Source organism: Dipodomys merriami, unplaced genomic scaffold, assembly GCF_024711535.1.
Source record: "Dipodomys merriami isolate MVZ:Mamm:240054 unplaced genomic scaffold, mDipMer1.0.p SCAF_42, whole genome shotgun sequence".
NCBI classification, from domain to species: Eukaryota; Metazoa; Chordata; class Mammalia; order Rodentia; family Heteromyidae; genus Dipodomys; species Dipodomys merriami.
The window spans coordinates 2,366,380-2,385,452 of NW_027205826.1; the positions used below are offsets into that span (position 1 = coordinate 2,366,380).

The following is a 19,073-nucleotide window of genomic DNA, read 5'->3' on the forward strand; positions in this document are numbered from 1 at the left end:
TGGGCATTGTGCCTGAGCAGCTCAGGTCAAGTGCTCTACTACTTGAGCCACTTTTGGTTTTCTGGTGATTTGTTGGAGGTAAGAGTCTCATGGACTTTCCTGCCCAGGATGGCTTTGAACTGCAATCCTCAGATCTCAGCCTCCTGAGTAGCTAGGATGACAGGCGTGAGCCACCAATGTTGTTCTCCACTCCTCCCCTCCCCACCCCCCAGTCCTGGAGCTTGGACTAAGGACCTGAGCACTGTCCCTGAGCTTTTGCTCAAGGCCAGCACTCTACCACGTGAGCCACAGCACCACTTCCAGCTTTTTCTGTGTATGTGGTACTGAGGAGTGGAACCCAGGGCCTCATGCATGCCAGGCAAGCGCTCTGCCACTGAGCCACCTTCCCAGCCCTCTACCCTGTTTCTTAAGATGCTCCATCCCCAACCGCCCTGGATACGGGGTATGGTGCCACAGTGTGCCTGGGAGCGCCACGCCCTCCGGCCCGGCCGGGGTGGCAGGCACCAGCCCCCAGCCACGTTCCGCACCAGCGACTTCCCGGTCCAGGTCCCGCCCCGCCCCTCAGGAGGCGGGCCCGGCGGCGGCCTCCTTCCGCCGGCCAGCCATGGACGCCTCGGTCGCCGAGCAGCTGAGGGAGAAGCTCAACTGCTCCATCTGCCTGGGGCTCTACCGGGACCCGGTGACGCTGCCCTGCGGCCACAACTTCTGCGGGGACTGCATCCGGGACTCGTGGCGCCGCTGCGAGCAGTCCTGCCCCGAGTGCCGGGAGCCCTGCCCGGCCGGCGCCGAGCCGCGCCGCAACGTGGCGCTCAGCCAGGTGCTGGAGCTGCTGTGCGCGGCCGGGGGCCCGGGGCCGGACCCGGACCCGGACCCAGATCCGGATCCCCGCGCGGACCCCGGCCCCGGCCCCCGCGCGGACCCCGACCCAGATCCGGATCCCCGCGCGGACCCCGGCCCCCGCGCGCGCTGCCCGCGCCACGGCCGGCCGCTCGAGCTCTTCTGCCGCACGGAGGGCCGCTGCGCGTGCTGCGCCTGCACCGTGCACGAGTGTCGCCTCCACGAGCGGGTGCTGCTGGACGAGGAGCGCCGCGAGCGCGAGGTGACGGCCGCAGGCGGGGGCCTGGGAAGGCCCGGCGCCCCACGGCAGGGCGCTGCGCTCCGGGGGCGGAGCCGGAGGGGCGGAGGCTGGGCACCCCGGGAAGGCTGGGCGCCGGGCTCCGGGGACGGGGCAGGGGCGGGGCCGGAGGGGCGGGGTCTGGGCACCCCGGGAAGGCTGGGCGCCGCGCTCCGGGGGCGGGACCTGGGCGGGGCAGGGCCTGGGCACCCCGGGAAGGCCGGGCGCCCCATGGCAGGGCGCTGCGCTGCGGGGGCGGGGCTGGAGGGGCGGGGCCTGGGCACCCCGGGAAGGCTGGGCGCCGCGCTCCGGGGGCGGGGCCTGGGCACCCCGGGAAGGTTGGGCGACCCCACCCCCACCCCGGCAGGGCGCTGTGCTCTGAGGGCGGGGCGGGGCCGGCTGGCAGGGCCTGGGCGGGGCACCCGGGTCCTCTCACCTCTGAGGGCCGAGCTGGTCGCCCTGTCCAGGTCTGCTGCGACAGGTGCTCTGTGAAGGTTCTTTCGTTATGCAAACGTGTGCCGGGTACCAGCGGTGCAGGGCACCCCTGGTGTAGGGGTGCATGCGCGCCCTGGCCCTCAGTGTGTGTAGGGGGTGGGGGGGCAGGCGGTCATGTGTTAGTGAATAAATCACCCTGGGTCTGCCAGAAAAGTATGGAATCTACTTCTCAGTCAGCATTCCAGTCGAGATCTGAATGGTCATTCTATGCAGTAAGGGGGTCAGCAGGGGATGGGACAAGGGCCCTGCAGTGACCCAGGGGGACTGAGGGTGTATAACCAAGAGGAAAAGAATGACCAGGGACAGAGTTTCAGCCACGGAGGCAGCCTGGGCCAGGCACTGGGTGGTGGGAGAAAATGGGAAAGTGTCTGGGTGGCTCCCACCTGTAATCCTAGCTCCATGGGAGGCTGAGATCTGGAGGATGGTGGCTCAAGGCCGGGAATCAGGACATAACCAAGGCAGGCCTCTTCCTCCCCGTGGACCATTCTGCATTGGACTACCCACTGGCCAGGCAGCTGCACTTGGGGTCATCGCCTCTTTCCTGCTGGGCCTCCCAAGCCAGCATTATTGCTCTCAACTGTTGGGAAGGGAGGAGAGAGGGTTAAAGCCCAGAGAGAGTAGAAACTTCACTCTTGGTTGCTCAGCCTCTGAGAAGTAGATATGGAAATGTGGTCTTCAGCCTGAGGCTTCTGCACTGTCTATACATTACCTTGTGCTGTGGGGAAGGAATTTAGTCCAGGTTTCCCTGGGAATCCCACCATCCAAGGCTGGTGATTACATGCAGGCTTGCTGGTTAGCATGGCCTTGGGTGGCAAAGGGAGGGAAGGTGGTGGTGAGGTGGGTCTCACTATCAACCGCAGCGCACTCTTACTACACATTCTCTGGATGGGCACCACAGGGCCAACTGAGAGCCAGACTGGAGGTTACCCAGCAGCGGAGCACCCAGGCTGAGACCCAGCTTCAGGATCTACAACAGCAAACCACCCACATCCAGGTAGGAGGCCCGTTGGGGTCAGCCCACCTGTTCCCCACTGCACCTGCCTGCTGGGTCCTGGGACACAGGCAGCAGGTATGAGCTCCCTTGGAAATGTCTCCTGGCAGCGAGGAAGGAGGGGCCCAGCAGACAGTGGGGCCCGGGGACCTTTGCTCCCTGTGTCCCACTCTTCAGCCTGCTGAGCCACCCTAGCCCTGGCCAACTTAGCAAGCTGCCCAGACTTTGCACCGTCCGGCTTTTTTGTGTCTATGCAGAGCTCAGCCTGCACGCTGGCCTCCATGGTTTCCAGCAAATTCAGCTGCCTGCTGCAGGCCCTGGAGAAGCGGCAGGCCTTGGTACTGGAGAACATTGAGACGGCCAAGACACGGGCCCTGGCACAGATCCAGGATGAGGAGCAGCAACTACGGGGTCACCTGGAAGCCCTGACTCAGTATGGCCGCAGGGTTCACGATCTGCTGACGCAAGGAGACCATCAGACTTTCCTCCAGGTACCAAGCCCCGGGCCAGGGGGCTGGGACCTGCTTCCCTGCCCCAGGTCTGGGCTCACTGCCACTGTCCCTGTGGCTCAGGAATCGCAGCAGCTCTTGGAGCCCCCAGCACCCCTGGGGCCGCGAACCCCTGTGCAGTGGGATGAGGATGAGCAGCTGAGTGACCTAAAGGAGTCTCTGAGCCCTCTGTGTGGCCTCCTTCTGGAAGAACAGCATCCGCCCAGGATGCCAGCCAAGGCTGCCCACTCACTGCCCGCAGGTGAGCAGATGCCAGACCTCTCCCTAGCCTTCGTGGTCTAGCTGCCCCGCCCAGTATGGGGAGGAGAGCATCCAGCCTCACTCCTGCTAACCTCTCCATCACTACTTTGTCCCTAGACACTGTGGGTCCTCAGGCACTGGTTTCAAGCATGCTGTGTCCACTGAGGAAGCAACTCTGGCAGTGTAAGTAAGGGGCCTGAGTGTTCATGTGTGTATGTGTGGGTGTGTCTGTGTCTGTCTGTACACATGTAAGCATCGGGGGAGGACCTGCCACCACTGCCCAGGATGTCTGTTCCATGGCCCTCCCTGGGCGTTTCCCCCTCCACCCGCCCTTACAAGCCTAGTGCAGGATACAGGCCTGTCCTACCATCCTGAAGCAGATGCAGCCAGCACAGAGTGAAGGAGGACACATGAAGATGGTGTGGATCCACACATCTAGATTCTGCTACTTAATACCGTGTTAGTTACCTCTCTGAGCCTCAGTTTTCTCCTCTGGGTGAAGAGATAGACTGTTTTCTCATCCAGTACCAGTAGCTCATGCCTGTAATTTTACCTCCATAGGGAGTTGGGATCTAAGGATCACAATATGAAACCAGCCCCAGACAGGAAATTCCATGAGACTCTTTTTTTTTTCTTTTTTTTTGGAGGGGGGGGTCCAGTCGTGGGGCCTGAACTCTGGGCCTGGGCGCTGTCCCTCAGCTCTTCAGCTCAAGGCTAGCACTCTACCACTTGAGCCACAGCGCCACTTCTGGCTTTTTTCTTTTTGCTTATGTGGTGCTGAGGAATCGAACCCAGGGCCTCAGGCATGCCAGGCAAGCGCTCTACCACTGAGCCACCTTCCCACCCCCCATGAGACTCTTATTTCCAATTAACTAGCAAAAAGCTGGAAGTGAAGCTGTGGCTCAAGTGGTCAAGTGCCAGCCTTGAGAGGAACATCTAAGAGGCAGTGTCCAAGCCCTGAGTTCAAGTCCCAATATAGACATTAAAGAAAAGAAAAAGAAAATTCAGCCAGATGCCAGTGGCTCATGCCTGTCATCCTAGCTACTCAGGAGGCTGAGATCTAAGGACTGGAGTTCAAAGCCAGCCTGAGCAGGAAAGTCCGTGAAACTCATCTCCAATAAACCACCAGAAAACTGGAAGTGGCACTGGCTCAAATGGTAGAGCGCTAGCCTTGAGCTGGAGTTGAGGGACAGCGCCCAGGCCCAGAGTTCAAGCCCCACAAACAACAACAAAATTGATCTGGGGCCCATAGCAGATTTCAGCTCAGAGCTAACAGTGAATAATTCAGGGCTGGATCTGCAATTGCATAGACAGAATGAAAGCTTTGCTGACTTCCATCTCTCTCTTTCTCCTCAATAGATTATCGCAATCTGACCTTTGACCCAGCCAGTGCCAACCGCCATTTCTACCTGTCTCATGAGGACCAGCAGGTGACGCATCACCGCGAGCCGCAGGGCCCGGCCAGACCAGGCAGCTTTGAGCTGTGGCAGGTGCAGTGTGCCCAGGGCTTCCGGGCTGGGCGGCACTACTGGGAGGTACTCACCTCGGACCACTCAGTGACGCTGGGCGTCACCTACCCCGAACTGACCCGACGCAAGCAGGGAATGAATACAGACAACATTGGCCGTGGGCCTGACTCCTGGGGCCTCTGCATCCACGAGGACAGTGTCCAGGCCTGGCACGACGGGAAGGCCCAGCGCCTCCCTCGGGCATCTGGACGGCTGCTGGGCATGGAATTGGACCTGGATGTTGGCTACCTCACCTTCTACAGCTTGGAGCCACAGGCCCAGCAACTGCACACCTTCAACGCCTTCTTCAACCATCCCGTCTACCCTGTCTTCTGGCTCCTGGAAGGGAGAACCCTCACCCTGTGCCATCACCCTGTTACTCAGGAGGCTGAGATCTGAGGATCAAGGTTCAAAGCCAGCCTGGGCAGAAAAGTCCCCGGAGACTCTTATCTCCAATGAACCACCAGAAAACCAGAAGTGGTGCTGTGGCTCAAGTGGTAGCATGCTAGCCTTGAGCTGAAGAGCCCAGGGACAGCGCCAGAAAGGCCCGGAGTTCAGGTCCCACAACTGGCAAAAACAAAAAAGAAAAGAGAGGTCACCAAGAAGCAACGCTGAGTCATGTGATTACTTAGGCCCTACTGCTCACTGCCCAGCTAGGTAGCCGTACTCCCTATGAGTTATGAGGATCAGATGTGGAGGTGGATGTAGGCAAGTGGAGGTATGAGCGCCTTTGTTTTGGTTTGTTTGTTTGCTCTTCCAGAACATGCTTCCATGAAGATTCTATAGCATTGCTGGGTTAGGAGCAGGTATCTGGTACTGGGAATAGAACTTGGGGCCTTTCTCAGGGCCTGGTACTGTCTCTAAGCTAATTTAGTCAAGGCTAGGATATTACCATTTGAGCCACAGCTCCACTTCCAGCTTTTCTGGTGGTTCAATAGAGGTAAGCCCAGGCTGGCTTTTTTTTTTTTTTTTTTTTTTTTTGATCGGCCATGGGGCTTGAACTCTGGGCCTGGGCGCTGTCCCTCAGCTCTTCAGCTCAAGGCGAGCGCTCTACCACTTGAGCTACAGCGCCACTTCCGGTTTTCTGGTGGTTTATTGGAGATAGGAGTCTCACGGTCTCTCCTGCCCGGGCTGGCTTTGAACCGCGACCCTCAGATCTCAGCCTCCTGAGTAGCTAGGATTACAGGCGTGAGCCACCAGCGCCTGGCCCAGGCTGGCTTTGAGCCTTGATCCTCAGATCTCAGCCTCCTGAGAAGCTAGGATTGCAGGTGTTGACTAGGAATTGCATTTGTGGTGTTGCTGCCTCCTTGGTGAAAACTGCTGGCCCTGAATTTGCACCAATGACAGGCAGCGATGTCCTCGTCGGTACCTTGTCACTTCATATGTAGCCATGTGCATCCTCTTGTTCCAGGAATACTGGTTCAAACTCAGGACCTTTTTTGGGGGGGGTCCGGTCATGGGGTCTGAACTCTGGGCCTGGGCGCTGTCCCTCAGCTCTTCAGCTCAAGGCTAGCGCTCTACCACTTGAGCCACAGCACCACTTCTGGCTTTTTTCTTTTTGCTTATGTGGTGCTGAGGAATCAAACCCAGGGCCTCAGGCATGCAAGGCAAGCACTCTACCACTGAGCCACCTTCCCAGCCCCGAACTCAGGACCTTTTATCAATAAGCTTTGCTTAAAGATGAGTTAACAGGCAAAAACTAGGGCTGGAAGCCGGGTGCCTGTGGCTCACGCCTGTAATCCTAGCTACTCAGGAGGCTGAGATCTGAGGATTGTGGTTCAAAGCCAGCCCGGGCAGGAAAGTCTGTGAGACTCTTATCTCCAATAAACTACCAGAAAACTGGAAGTGGCACTGTGGCACTGTGGTTCAAGTGGTAGAGCACTGGCCTTGGGCTAAAGAGCTGAGGGACAGTGTTCAGGCCCAGAGTTCAAGCCCCATGACTGAGGAGCTGGATGACTTTTTTTCTTTTAGCAGTAGCAGGGTGGGGAGCTTTAGGATGATTTGGCGGTGCCTTCCCCTTCCCCCATTGACCTTGCTATGTCAGATTTCCTCCTGTGTCCTCAGGACCAAGGATGCAGGAGGAGGTGTGAGCGGGTTCCTGTGGAGCTCAAACTTGCTGTTAGCCTTGCAGGCATGGAGACCAAAAGATTCCAGACATTTGCAACAACTTTGAAACATGCTAATATGAATGAGCTATCAGGACACCACCATCCACCCATGACTCACACCTGTAATCCCAGCTACTCAGGAAGCTGAGGTCTGAGGATCAGGGTTCAAAGCCAGACTGGACAGGAAAGTCCGTGACACCTGTCTTCCACCAGAAAACCGGAAGTAGAGCTGTGATAGAGTGCTAGCCTTGAGCAAAAATTGCTCAGAGACAGCACCCAGGCCCTGAGTTCAAGCCCCACCACTGACAAAAAAAAAAAAGAGAGAGAGATTTCCATGCTTTCCTCCTGAAGATCAGATTTTCCCAAGCAAAAGGGACAGCAGGGCTGGGAAGGTGGCTCAGTGGTAGAGCGCTTGCCTTGCATGTATGCCTTGCATGCTTTCCTCCTGAAGATCAGATTTTCCCAAGCAAAAGGGACAGCAGGGCTGGGAAGGTGGCTCAGTGGTAGAGCGCTTGCCTTGCATGTACCCCTTAATGTGGGGGTACCCTGTTCCCCTGGTACCACGCATGTTTGTGGTCTCTGCGTGGCTGCCAAGCCGCAGGGCAGGGAGGTGCTGGTACTGGCCCTCCACCTACTCCTGGATCTTGGCATATGAGGGACTGTCATGATCAAGTGCTCCTTGTGGAAACCAACGTATGGAAGTCATTATCTGCCTTCCTGCCAAGCCCGGCACGCCCAGGCCATGTCGCCCTTGGCTGCTTCTGCCTGCGCAGATCTTCTCCCACACTCGCTCTGCCCGCCTGGATTCCAGCAGCCCATGACAGCCCATTTCAGATGCCCCTTCTCCAGCCCCCATCCTCCATCAAGCTGGTACTGGGGCTAGAATTCAGGGCCTAAGTAAGTGTCACTAAAGGCTGCTGTCCTACCACTTGAGCCACACCTCCACTTCTGGCTTTATGGTAGTTAATTGAAGACGAGAGTCTCATGGACGTTCCTACCCAGGCTGGCTCTGAACTGAAATACTCAGATCTCAGCCTTCTGAGTAGCTGGAATTACAGGCGTGAGCCAGCATGCCCTGTGCACCTCTTTCCTCTAACTCTTGTTCTAAATGACCTGGTGTGTGAGGACCTCTACAATTTACAGGTTGAAATCCTATCTTCCAAAGGGGTGGAATGAGGGATGGGGTCCCTAGGAGGTGATAAAAGAATGAGAGTAGAGCCCTCTTGAATGAAGTTGGTGGCCTTATAAAGCACTCCCCTTCATACCCCCCCAACCCCTCACCCCCCAGCTCTGAGTCCTCTTTCTGCCCAAGACACAATGGGATGTCAATAGTGCCTAGCCCTGGAGAGGGCTTTCCTCACCCCAGCTGTGTGGTTCTCTGACCTCAGACTTCCAACCCAGAGAAATAAACACCTGTTGCCAGGCACTGGTGGCTCAAGCCTATAACCCTAGCTACTCAGGAGGCAGAGATCAGAGGGTCACGGTTCAAAGCCAGCCCAGGCAAGGAAGTCCCTGAGAGTCTTTATATTTAATGAATCACCAGAAAACCAGAAGTGGTGCTGTGGCTCAAGCGGTAGAGTGCTTGCCTTGAGCTAAAGATCTGAGGGACACAGCCCAGGCCCCGAGTTCAAGACTCACAACTGATAAAAAAAAAATCCATTGGAAGGCTGGGCATGTGGCTCAGTGGTAAAGTGCTTGCCTTGGATGCATGAAGCCCTGGGTTTGATTCCTCAGCACCACATAAGCAGAAAAAGCCAGAACTGGCGCTGTGGCTCAAGTGGTAGAGCGCTAACCTTGAGTAAAGGAAGCTCAGGAACAGTGCCCAGACTAGTGCCCTAGGACTAGAAAAAAAAAAAAAAAAAAGACTGAAGGGCTACACTTGAACCACACTTTACTTCCAGCTTTTTCTGGTTAACTGGAAATAAGAATCTTATGGGTTTGTCTTTCCCTGTGCTGGCCTTGAACCATGATCCTCATATTTAAACTTCCTGAGTAGCTAGGATTATAAGTGTGAGCCCTCAATGCCCAGCTTTGGGTGTGTGTGTGTGTGTGTGTGTGTGTGTGTGTGTGTGTGTGTGTGTGTGTGTGTGTGTGTGTGTGTGTGTGTGTGTGTGTGTGTGTGTGTGTGTGTGTGTGTGTGTGTGTGTGTGTGTGTGTGTGTGTGCGCGCGCGCGCGCGCGCGCGTGTGTGTGTGTGTGTGTGTTGCTCAATTTTTGCTCAGAGCCAGTGCTCTACCACTTGAGCTACACCTTCAATTCTTTTACTTTGGTTTATAAACCCATATTTGTGGGACTGGGAAGGTGGCTCAGTGGTAGAGCGCTTGCCTTGCATGCATGAGGCCCTGGGTTCCATTCCTCAGCACCACATAAGCAAAAAGAAAAAAGCTGGAAGTGGTGCAGTGGCTCAAGTGGTAGAGCGCTAGCCTTGAGCTGAAGAGCTGAGGGACAGTGCCCAGGCCAAGTTCAGGCCCCACGACCGGACCCAAAACAAAACCCAAAAAAACAAATAAACCCATATTTGTATTATGTACTTGATTTTTGTTTTTTTTTGGTCCGGTCCTGGGGCCTGAACTCTGGGCCTGGGCGCTGTCCCTCAGCTCTTCAGCTCAAGGCTAGCACTCTACCACTTGAGCCACAGCACTACTTCCGGCTTTTTTCTTATGTGGTTCTGAGGAATCAAACCCAGGGCCTCTGGCATGCAAGGCAAGCGCTCTACCACTGAGCCACCTTCCCAGCCCCTATGTACTTGATTTTTGCCATTCTTTTCTTTTAAAAAATAACATTATGGAGGTGTAACTTACACTAAAGTGCAGGGTGTGGTAGTACATAGCTGATACTCCAGCACTCAGAAGGCTGAAGCTAGAGGATTGTGAGTTCCAGGGCAGCCTGGGTTACATAGTAAGACCATGTCTCAGCGGGAACAAGATGCACCTTCTTAAGCCAGTACTAACCGAAGCCTCCTCTTGGGAGACCCCTGACCCCTGCCCGGCCCTCCACAGGTGTCTGCCAGTGTCCACGGACCAGGGAAGAATTCCTCCAAGAAAGCCATTGGAAAGGGACTTGGAGCCTGATGTCAACTTTCCATTTCGGGTCTAGAAAAGCCCACGTTCCCCAGGGCGGTAAACAGAGTCTCCAAGGGGCAAAAACATACCAATAGCAGCAGGTTTGTTGTTTTTCCAACCGTCAGCAGCTCTGGAACATGGCTCAGAGGTGCCAGGGCGATACCACTGAAGCCTGGGGCTGGGCTGGGGGTCAGGGGTACACCCCTCCCTCCAGGCCTGAGGCTGGGCTGGGGGTCAGGCATACGCTTCTCAGCCTCCCTTCCGTGCGGCCCTCGGGGCTCCTCCAGCCCTCGATCGCGCGGGGTGGGCGGGCCGAGCCCGGTGGGGCGGGCGGGGGCCGGCCCTTGGCCTGGGGCCCGGGGGGCGGCGCCGGGGCGCGCTCGCTCCGGGTCCCTCCCTGGCGGGAGCAGAGCAGGCAGTGCCCGGGCCGCCGCGGAGCCATGGACGGTAGCGGGCCCTTCAGCTGCCCCATCTGCCTGGAGCCGCTCCGGGAGCCGGTGACGCTGCCCTGCGGCCACAACTTCTGCCTGGCCTGCCTGGGCGCGCTCTGGCCGCACCGCAGCGCGGGCGGCACCGGCGGCCCCGGGGGCGCGGCGCGCTGCCCGCTGTGCCAGGAGCCCTTCCCCGACGGCCTGCAGCTCCGCAAGAACCACACGTTGTCCGAGCTGCTGCAGCTCCGCCAGGGCGCGGGGCCCGGACCCATGTCTTCCCCGACCTCCGGCCCGGCCAGGAGCCCCACGCCGGAGCCGTCGGCTCCCAGCGCGCCGCCCCTGGCTCCGGAGCCGTCGGCTCCGTGCGCGCCTGAGCCGTGGGCGACGGGCGAGGAGCCGGTGCGCTGCGACGCGTGCCCCGAGGGCGCGGCCCGGTCCGCCGCGCGCTCCTGCCTGTCCTGCCTCGCCTCCTTCTGCGCGGCGCATCTGGGCCCACACGAGCGCAGCCCCGCGCTGCGCGGCCACCGCCTGGTGCCGCCGCTCCGCCGGCTGGAGGAGAGCCTGTGCCCGCGCCACCTGCGGCCGCTCGAGCGCTACTGCCGCGCCGAGCGCCTGTGCCTGTGCCAGGCCTGCGCCGCCCAGGAGCACCGCGGCCACGAGCTCGTGCCGCTGGAGCAGGAGCGCGCGCTCCAGGAGGTGGGGACGCGGGCCCGGGCGGCGGGACGCGGGCTGGGGGGCGCGGGGCCGGGCCGCGGGGCTCCCCACTGCCCGCTCCAGGAGATGGGGCACGGGCCGGGCTGGGGAGGGGGGGACGCGGGGCTCCCCACTGCCCGCTCCAGGAGGTGGGGCACGGGCTGGGCTGGGGATGGGGGGACGCGGGGCTCCCCACTGCCCGCTCCAGGAGGTGGGGCACGGGCTGGGCTGGGGAGGTGGGGACGCGGGGCTCCCCACTGCCCCTCTGTATCCAGAGGCCAGAAGGAGGGACCCCCGGAAGATGGGCCGGGGGACTTAAAGCGAGGTCAGGGTAAAGCAAGGAGGAACTGGGTGCGGGGCACCGGTGGCTCACGCCTGTCATCCTAGCTACTCAGAGGCTGAAATCTGAGGATCACGGTTCAAAGCCAGACTGAGCGGGAAAGTCTGTGAGACTCTGATCTCCAATGAACCGCTTAGAAAACCGGAAGTGGAGCTGTGGCTCAAGTGGTAGAGCGCTAGCCTTGAGCTGAAGAGCTGAGGGACAGTACCCAGGCCCTGAGTTCAAGCCCCACAACCGGAGGGGTCAGGGGTGGGGTGGTAAGGGAGGGAAGGAGCTGGGATAGGGTCCCTGACCTTCCACCTTCCTAGGGGTGGTTGAGGGCCGAATAGCTGATGCTCTTGGCTCCATTTAAGTCCTGGCTCAGATTCCTCTTGGACTGAGTGAGTCAGCTGCTTTGGATGGGTGTGGCAGGCGACAGGAGTGTGACCGCGACTGTGGACAGTAGGCTGGACACAGATCCCCTCTGTCCTGCCATTTGGGGCCATGGCAGGAGCTTGTGCCCAAAGCCCTGTTCCTTCCCGCCCCCAGTTTCCTTTGGCCTCTCTCCCGGCCTTGGCACCTCTGGCCTTGGGATTTTCCGTCTCTCCAGCTTGGAGCAGTGACTCATAAAACCCAGGGGATTTGCCTGGAATCCCCAATTTTTTTTTAAGGACTGGATTGGGGATGCAAGCTCTGCTCTTTGGAGACTGTGGTCCCCAAGACAGCTTGTAGACTCCTCTGTGTAGTCATGCTCCTCCCAAATGATGTTGCGCCACAGAGATGGTGTCGGCCCTGGGTGTCTCTGCCAGGCTGGTCAAACTGCCCGTCCATCCAGGCGCTTACAAATGGCATCAGCCAGAGCTGCAGACGCCTCTCGCATATTCCAGGGCATCATGGCTGCTCCCAGTCTCAGCCATGCAGATACCACTCCCTGGTCACCTGGAGCAGGGTTGGGGGCCCTGTAGGAGACCCCATTCTCACGGAAGGTCATCCACAGGCCGAGCAGCCCAAAATCCTGAGTGCTGTGGACGACCGCATGGATGAACTGGGTGCCAGCATCGCACAGTCCCGGCGCACGGTGGCCCTCATCAAGGTCAGACACGACCCCCCAGTCCCAGTCCTACCTCTGATTCCCCCCCCACACCCGAGCACTGCAGACTTCTGGAAACTCGTGCTTTCAGCATGGCCCATCTACTCCAGGAGCTTTGTGGGGCCCCGCCCTCTCCTGCAAGCCCCAGGCCGCTCCCCTGAAGGGGCTCAGATCTAGTGGGGGGACCCGAGGGGTCAGGGAAGGAGGATGAGGCTGATGGCCAGGCCTGTTCTCACCCCCCCCATGCCATCTGGTGCAGAGTGCCGCTGTGGCCGAGCGGGAGAGGGTGAGCCAGCTGTGTGCCGAGGCTGCGGCGGCCCTGCAAGGCTTCCAGACAGAGCTGCTGGGCTTCATCAAGGAGGGGGAGTCGGCCCTGCTGAGCCGATCTCAGGGTGACCTGTGGCGGCAGGAGGAACAGCGCAACCGATTAAGCCGTGCTCGCCACAACCTAAGTCAGGTCCCTGAAGCCGATTCCGTCAGCTTCCTGCAGGTGGGCACAACTCCCCAGCCACAGGGGGAGCCCCCCGGGGGGGGGGCAAAGGGCGGAGGGCAAAGGGCAGTGGTCCCAGCAGCCTTAACGGGGAACTTCTCTGGCACAGGAGTTCCTGGCCCTCCGGCTGGCTCTGGAGGAGGGGTGCGGCCCCGGGCCCGGCCCCCCCAGGGAGCTCAGTTTCACCAAGTCCTCCCAAGCCGTGCGTGCCGTGAGAGATGCACTGGTCTCTGCCTGTGGCAGCCAGTGGGAGCAGCTGCGGGGGCTGGGCGGTGACGCGGACGGGCTGCAGAAGCTGGGCCCCGAAGGTGGGTGCTCCCCACACACCCGATGACTCATCTCCCCCAGGCTTCCCACACGGCCCCCAGGCCTGTGCCCATTCAGGAGTGGAGGAGGGAAACTGTGCCTAGCACAGGGTGGGGCCCAGCTCCTGCCAGAGGCCCCAGCCACCCTGGGCTGACTACAGGGCTCCGGTTATATCCTAGAGGGCAGAGGGGACCCTTTGCACCCACCCCCTACCTTCAGAGGGGCTGAGCCTCCACAGCCAGAGGGCAAAGGGCACCAGACAACACCAGAGCCGAGCAGAGCAGCAGTGACTCATGCCCATAATTCTTTTTTTTCTTTCTTTTTTTCTTGTTTTGTCAGTTGTGGGGCTTGAACTCTGGGTGGCCTGAGCACAGTCCCTGAGCTCTTCAGCTCAAGGCGAGCGCTCTACCACTTGAGCCACGGAGCCACTTTCAGTTTTCCAGTGGCTCATTGGAGATAAGAGTCTCATGAACATTCCTGCCCAGGCTGGCTTTGAACTGTGATCCTCAGATCTCAGCCTCCTGTGTAGCTAGGATGACAGGTGTGAGCCACAGGCACCTGGCTTTTTCCTTTCCTCTTCCTCTTCCCCTTCCCTTTCCTCTTCCTCCTCCTCCTCCTCCTCCTCCTCCTTCTCTTCCTCCTCCTCCTCTTCCTCTTCTTCCTCCTCCTCCTCCTTCTGTCCTGGGGCTTGAACTCAGGGCCTGGGCACTGTCCCTGAGCTTCTTTTGCTCAGGCTAACACTCTACCACTTGAGCCCCAACACCACTTCTGGCTTTCTCTGTGTATATGTTACTGAGGAATCGAACCCAGGGCTTCATACATGCTAGGCAAGCACTCTACCACTAATCTACATTCCCAGCCCTCATGCCCGTAATTCTAAGTGCTCAGGAGGCTGAGATCTGAAGATCACAATTCAAGGCCAGCCTGGGCAGAAAAGTTCAGGAGACTCTTATCTCCAATGAAGCACCAAAAAGCCAGAAGTGGAGCTGTGGCTCAAGAAGTAGAATGCATGGGCTGGGAAGGTGGCTCAGTGGTCGAGCGCTTGCCTTGCATGCCTGAGGCCCTGGGTTTGATTCCTCAGCACCACATAAGCAAAAAGAAAAAAGCTGGAAGAGGGCGCTGTGGCTCAAGTGGTAGAGCGCTAGCCTTGAGCTGAAGAGCTGAGGGACAGCGCCCAGGCCCAGAGTTCAGGCCCACGACCGGACCCAAAAAAAAAAAAAAAAAAGAAGTAGAATGCTAACCTTGAGTAAAATATTCTATGGACAGCCCCCAGGCCTTGAGTTCAAGTCCCAGTATGGGACACACACATGTGCTCGTGGGTGTGCCTGAATGTGTGCCTGTCTCTAGAAAGTTCAGGGGTCTGGGAAGAAGAAATCACAGGGGATCGGGGAGGGGGGTTGGCTGTCTGGCCTGGCAGCTCAGTCAAGGGCAATGTGGGGAGTCATCTTCCCAACCGCCTCCTCTTGTGCAGCTGATGTGGAGTCCCAGGACGCAGACAGCACGAATCTCCTGGACAGCGAGGCTCCCAGGGACTATTTCCTCAAGTGTGAGTACACCCTGCTCTTGCTCTAACTGCGGGCCAGCCTCGGGACCAAGCCAACAGGGCCCTGGCATGGAGGATTTGGACTCCCCTCCTCGGTTCTCGGGGTAAAGGAGACCGCTCCATGGGTGGTCTCAAGTAGCATAAGGAGCCTAGCATGTTGGGGGGAGGTGGGTATCTGCAGATGGACTGTCCGCCCTGAGCCTGGCCTTGACCCCTAAATCTCTCTCCTCCCTGGGCCAGTTGCCTACATCGTGGATCTGGACAGTGACACGGCAGACAAGTTCTTGCAGCTGTTTGGAACCAAAGGTGTCAAGAGGGTTCTGTGTCCCATCAACTACCCCGAGTCCCCGACCCGCTTCACCCACTGCGAGCAAGTGCTGGGCGAGGGCGCCTTGGACCGAGGCACCTACTACTGGGAGGTGGAGATTATAGAGGGATGGGTCAGTGTGGGGGTCATGGCCGAAGGCTTCTCCCCTCAAGAGCCCTACGACCGGGGCCGTCTGGGCCGCAACGGCCACTCATGCTGCCTCCAGTGGAACGGACGTGGCTTTTCTGTGTGGTTCCACGGGCTGGAGGCCACCCTGCCTCACGCCTTCTCTCCCACCGTCGGGGTCTGCCTGGAGTACGCCGATCGCGCCCTGGCCTTCTACGCCGTGCGTGACGGCAAGCTGAGCCTCCTCCGGAGGCTGAAGGCCTCCCGGCCCCGTCGGAGCGGCGCCCTGGCATCTCCCGCTGACCCCTTCCAGAGCCGTCTGGACAGCCACTTCGGGGAGCTCTTCAACCACAGGCTGAAGCCTGCCTTCTTCTTGGAGAGTGTAGATGCCCATCTGCAGATTGGGCCCCTCAAAAAGTCCTGCATATCCGTGCTGAAGAGGAGGTGATAGAGGGCTGCTGCCTCTGCCCTCGGGCGCTGGGTCTCGCCTTGTCCCCGGAAGGCACCAGCCGGAGTCCACGTCCCCAGCCTTCTCACGTCTGCAGGCCTCCGCCTTTTGTAACTTGGCCTTCCATTTTTCAGAGGAGGTCCCCAGTCCCCCAGTCCCCCAGCCCCTGCCCCCCTGGAGGACTTGTTTGGGGGAGAGAGCGCTTCAGCTTTTTGTTTGGGGGAGAGAGTGCTTCAGGTTTTCAGAACACTGCCTGGTATATATAGTAGGTGCTCAATAAACATGAATGGACTGAATGAATGGCTCCATTTTCCACTCTGTTTACCAAGATTGTCCAGAATTTCTTTTTTGTTGTTGTTGGTCATAGGGCTTGAACTCTGGGCCTGCACACTGTCCCTGAGCTCTTCAGCTCAAGGCTAGCATTCTACCACTTGAGCCACAGTGCCACTTCTGGCTTTTTCTGTGTATGTGGTACTGAGGAATGGAACCTATGGCTTCATGCATGCTAGGTAAGCACTCTACCACTAGGCCATATTCCCAGGCCTGTCCATGATTTCTTGATGTTCAAGAGCTAAAGTAGCCAGATGCTGTTGACTCGTGTCTATAATCCTAGCTGCTCAGGAAGCTGAGATCTGAGGATCAAAGTTCAAAGCCAGCTCAGGCAGAAAAGTGAGATTTTTTTTTTTTTTTTTTTTTTTTGGTCAGTCATGGGGCTGGGCGCTGTCCCTGAGCTCTTTTGCTCACAGTGAGCATTCTACCACTTGAGCCACAGCGCCACTTCCGGTTTTCTGGTAGTTCATTGGAGATGAGTCTCCACGGACTTTCCTGCCCGGACTAGCTTTGAACTGCAGTCCTCAAATCTCAGCCTCCTGAGTAGCTGGGATTATAGGCGTGAACCACTGGCACCTGGCCTCTGAGACTTAATTTCCAGTGAATCAGTAAAATGCCAGAAGTGGAGCTGTGGCTCCAGTGGTAGAGCTCAGCCTTGAGCAAAAAAGCCAACTGAGAGCATGAGGCCATGAGTTCAAGCTCCCACACTGTCATGCGCATGTGTGTCATGTGCAAATGCACGTGCAAATGCGCGCACGCACACACACACACACCTAATCTAAATAGCAACTGGGAAAGGAACAGTCCCTGGCCCAGGAATAGGGGGCTCTTTGGGGCCCCTCCTCACACAGGGTCCACGCCATCGTCAGCCTGCCTGTCCAGCTCCCACGCCATCCTCGGGAGCCACAGCCAGTTCTGGATCTTCCTTGTGCTGGTTGTGCCCAGAATTAATCGTAGCTGCCCCACCCGACGGCCCAGCACACAGCTTCCTTCACACAGCTCAACCTCAGGGATGAGGCGGGACCACCGGTGTTGCGGCAGGAGCAGACACCTCTGCCTTAAAGGAGCTGATGTCCTCGGGCGTCTCCCCACCTCAGCAGCCCCCCAGGCTCTGTGCCACAGCAGAGCCCCTGGATGCCTTCCAGGAGGGCTCAGCGCCCTCTGCCACCCCGGAAGCACCCTTATGCCATCTCTGCCCAGCTTGGGACCACCGGAACTTCCCCCCCACACACAGTGTTCTCTGAACTTCTCCCTGGTTCTCTCAGGTGCCCCCTCCCTTCCCCGCCCAGGGGAGTGGAAGGGCAAGGGGCAGACAGAGAGGCCTCCCAACAGGCTGGCAAGGTCAGCCAGCACAATGGGGGAGTTATGCAGCCCAGACAGCGCGGCCATACAAGTCCTGCCCCAGCCGCCTAGCAGCTAAAAATAACCCCCCCCCCCCAGCCTGCCTGGCCCCAGCAGCCAGGATGTTGTTTTTCCGGGTGGGGCCTCCCCTACTCCTGGTGCTTTGTGCTCTCAACTTGGTTACCATGGCAGCCACAAGTCCCACAGGTCCTCGATCACCCAGCAAGGGGGCAGGGCAGGTTTGTCCAGATGCCCTCCTTACCTGCTTCCCCTGGGGCTCACCTGCTCTGTCTCATGTCCTCCCTCTGCTTGGCATTCTCCCCTCGCATTCTCCCCTTCCCAGGGAACCCTCTGCTCCCTGGCCCCACAGGAAGCCCTGGCATGTCCTGGAATGCAATTCTGACAGCCAACGGCCCACACACGGCCCCGTGGAGCTTCCTTGCTGGAATTTGACCTGACTGGTCCTGTCCCTGTCTGTAGCCATCCACATGTGTGCCACTGACGCCTGACTTTTGGCTTCCAAAGTCTGGCAGGGAACCTCACAAAACCTGTATCTTAATCCCAAATCCCAGTATTTACTGTTGGGAGGGGGGAGATTAGTACCCCCCCAAGTCTGCACAGCCAGCAAGGTGCTGAAGGCTGAGGCCCCAAATTTAAAACTCCTCATTCCCAGTCCATTGTCGGTGGTTCAGGCCTGTAATCCTAGCTGCTCAGGAGGCTGAGATCTGAGGATCACGGGTCAAAGCCAGCCTGGGCAGGAGAGACCATGAGATTCTGATCTCCAATTAACCAGCAGAAAACCTGAAGTGGCACATTAGCTAGAGTACTCACCTTGAGCTGAAGAGCTGAGGGACAGCGCCCAGGCCCAGAGTTCAAGACCCACACCAACCAAGAAAAAAAAATCAGAGAAGATTTCATGTTTCATTCATTTTATGTTTCATTGTTTGGAAAAGAAAAAAACTATTTGAGGGCCAGGCGCTAGTGACTCAGGACTATAATCCTAGCTACCCAGGAGGCTGAGATCTGAAGATCACAGTTTGAAGCCAGCTCAGGCAGGAAAGCTCATAAGACTCATCTCCAATAAACTACTCAGAAAATGCCGGAAATGGTGCCATGGCTAGCCTTGAGCACAAAGAGGCTCAGGGATAGAGCCCAGGACCTTAGTTCAAGTACCAGGAGCGGCAAAAATGAGAGATCAAGAGAGAGAGAGAGAGAGAGAGAGAGAGAGAGAGAGAGAGAGAGAGAGAGAGAGAGCGCTATCTGAGGTGGGGGTATGTAGATCTAGTCCCGCTGGGGTTGATAAATGAAGAAAGCCCAGCACAGAGCTAGTCAGGTGCCATCCAAGTCTGCAGTGGACCCTGAGCTCCACGGCTCAGATGTGTCCCGTGCTTTCAAATGTGCTTATACATACAGGGCTCTCACACAGCTCTGTTTTCCAGCCTGTGGCCCATGTAAGAGCAGCTTTCAGCCAGGCCCGCCCCCCCCCCCCCGTTCCCACAGCCCCCAGAGTCTTGGCAAGGCTGCCTGAGGATCTGTGGTCTCAGATGCTCCCGCAGGAGCCCCCACCACTGCTAGACAATGGCAGAGGGGTGAAGGTTGAAGGCTCTGGAGCTATGAGCTGAA

The 19,073-nt window shown here is 58.3% G+C and overlaps 2 protein-coding genes across 3 annotated transcripts; both read left to right on the forward strand.

Moving 5' to 3' along the window:
- The first annotated feature begins 601 nt into the window (after positions 1–601).
- Trim65 (tripartite motif containing 65) lies at positions 602–10,321 on the forward strand. Of its 2 annotated transcripts, XR_011366120.1 has the most exons (7): positions 602–1,099; positions 2,508–2,603; positions 2,858–3,091; positions 3,173–3,350; positions 3,467–3,532; positions 4,709–5,575; positions 9,964–10,321. XR_011366120.1 is itself a non-coding variant. In XM_069992978.1 (6 exons), the coding sequence occupies exons 1-6, from the start codon at positions 605–607 to the stop codon at positions 5,254–5,256; spliced, it is 1,617 nt and encodes a 538-aa protein (XP_069849079.1). In that variant the 5' UTR covers positions 602–604; the 3' UTR covers positions 5,257–5,945. The 2 variants fall into 2 exon arrangements, 1 of the variants encoding a protein (XP_069849079.1); XM_069992978.1 differs by lacking the exon at positions 9,964–10,321 and having other exon boundaries at positions 4,709–5,945.
- A 118-nt stretch (positions 10,322–10,439) lies between these two features.
- Positions 10,440–16,075, forward strand: Trim47 (tripartite motif containing 47). The gene is made up of 6 exons (XM_069992977.1): positions 10,440–11,153; positions 12,467–12,562; positions 12,819–13,049; positions 13,159–13,357; positions 14,827–14,901; positions 15,139–16,075. The coding sequence occupies exons 1-6, from the start codon at positions 10,467–10,469 to the stop codon at positions 15,777–15,779; spliced, it is 1,929 nt and encodes a 642-aa protein (XP_069849078.1). The 5' UTR covers positions 10,440–10,466; the 3' UTR covers positions 15,780–16,075.
- The last annotated feature ends 2,998 nt before the right edge of the window (positions 16,076–19,073 follow it).

Coding starts and splice junctions, on each gene's coding strand:
- Trim65 (XM_069992978.1), top strand. CDS start 605: ATGGACGCCTCGGTCGCCGAGCAGCTGAGGGAGAAGCTCAACTGCTCC. Junction 1,100..2,507: donor AGGAGCGCCGCGAGCGCGAG/GTGACGGCCGCA, acceptor TGGGCACCACAG/GGCCAACTGAGAGCCAGACT. Junction 3,351..3,466: donor TGCCCACTCACTGCCCGCAG/GTGAGCAGATGC, acceptor CTTTGTCCCTAG/ACACTGTGGGTCCTCAGGCA.
- Trim47 (XM_069992977.1), top strand. CDS start 10,467: ATGGACGGTAGCGGGCCCTTCAGCTGCCCCATCTGCCTGGAGCCGCTC. Junction 11,154..12,466: donor AGGAGCGCGCGCTCCAGGAG/GTGGGGACGCGG, acceptor GGTCATCCACAG/GCCGAGCAGCCCAAAATCCT. Junction 12,563..12,818: donor GCACGGTGGCCCTCATCAAG/GTCAGACACGAC, acceptor CATCTGGTGCAG/AGTGCCGCTGTGGCCGAGCG.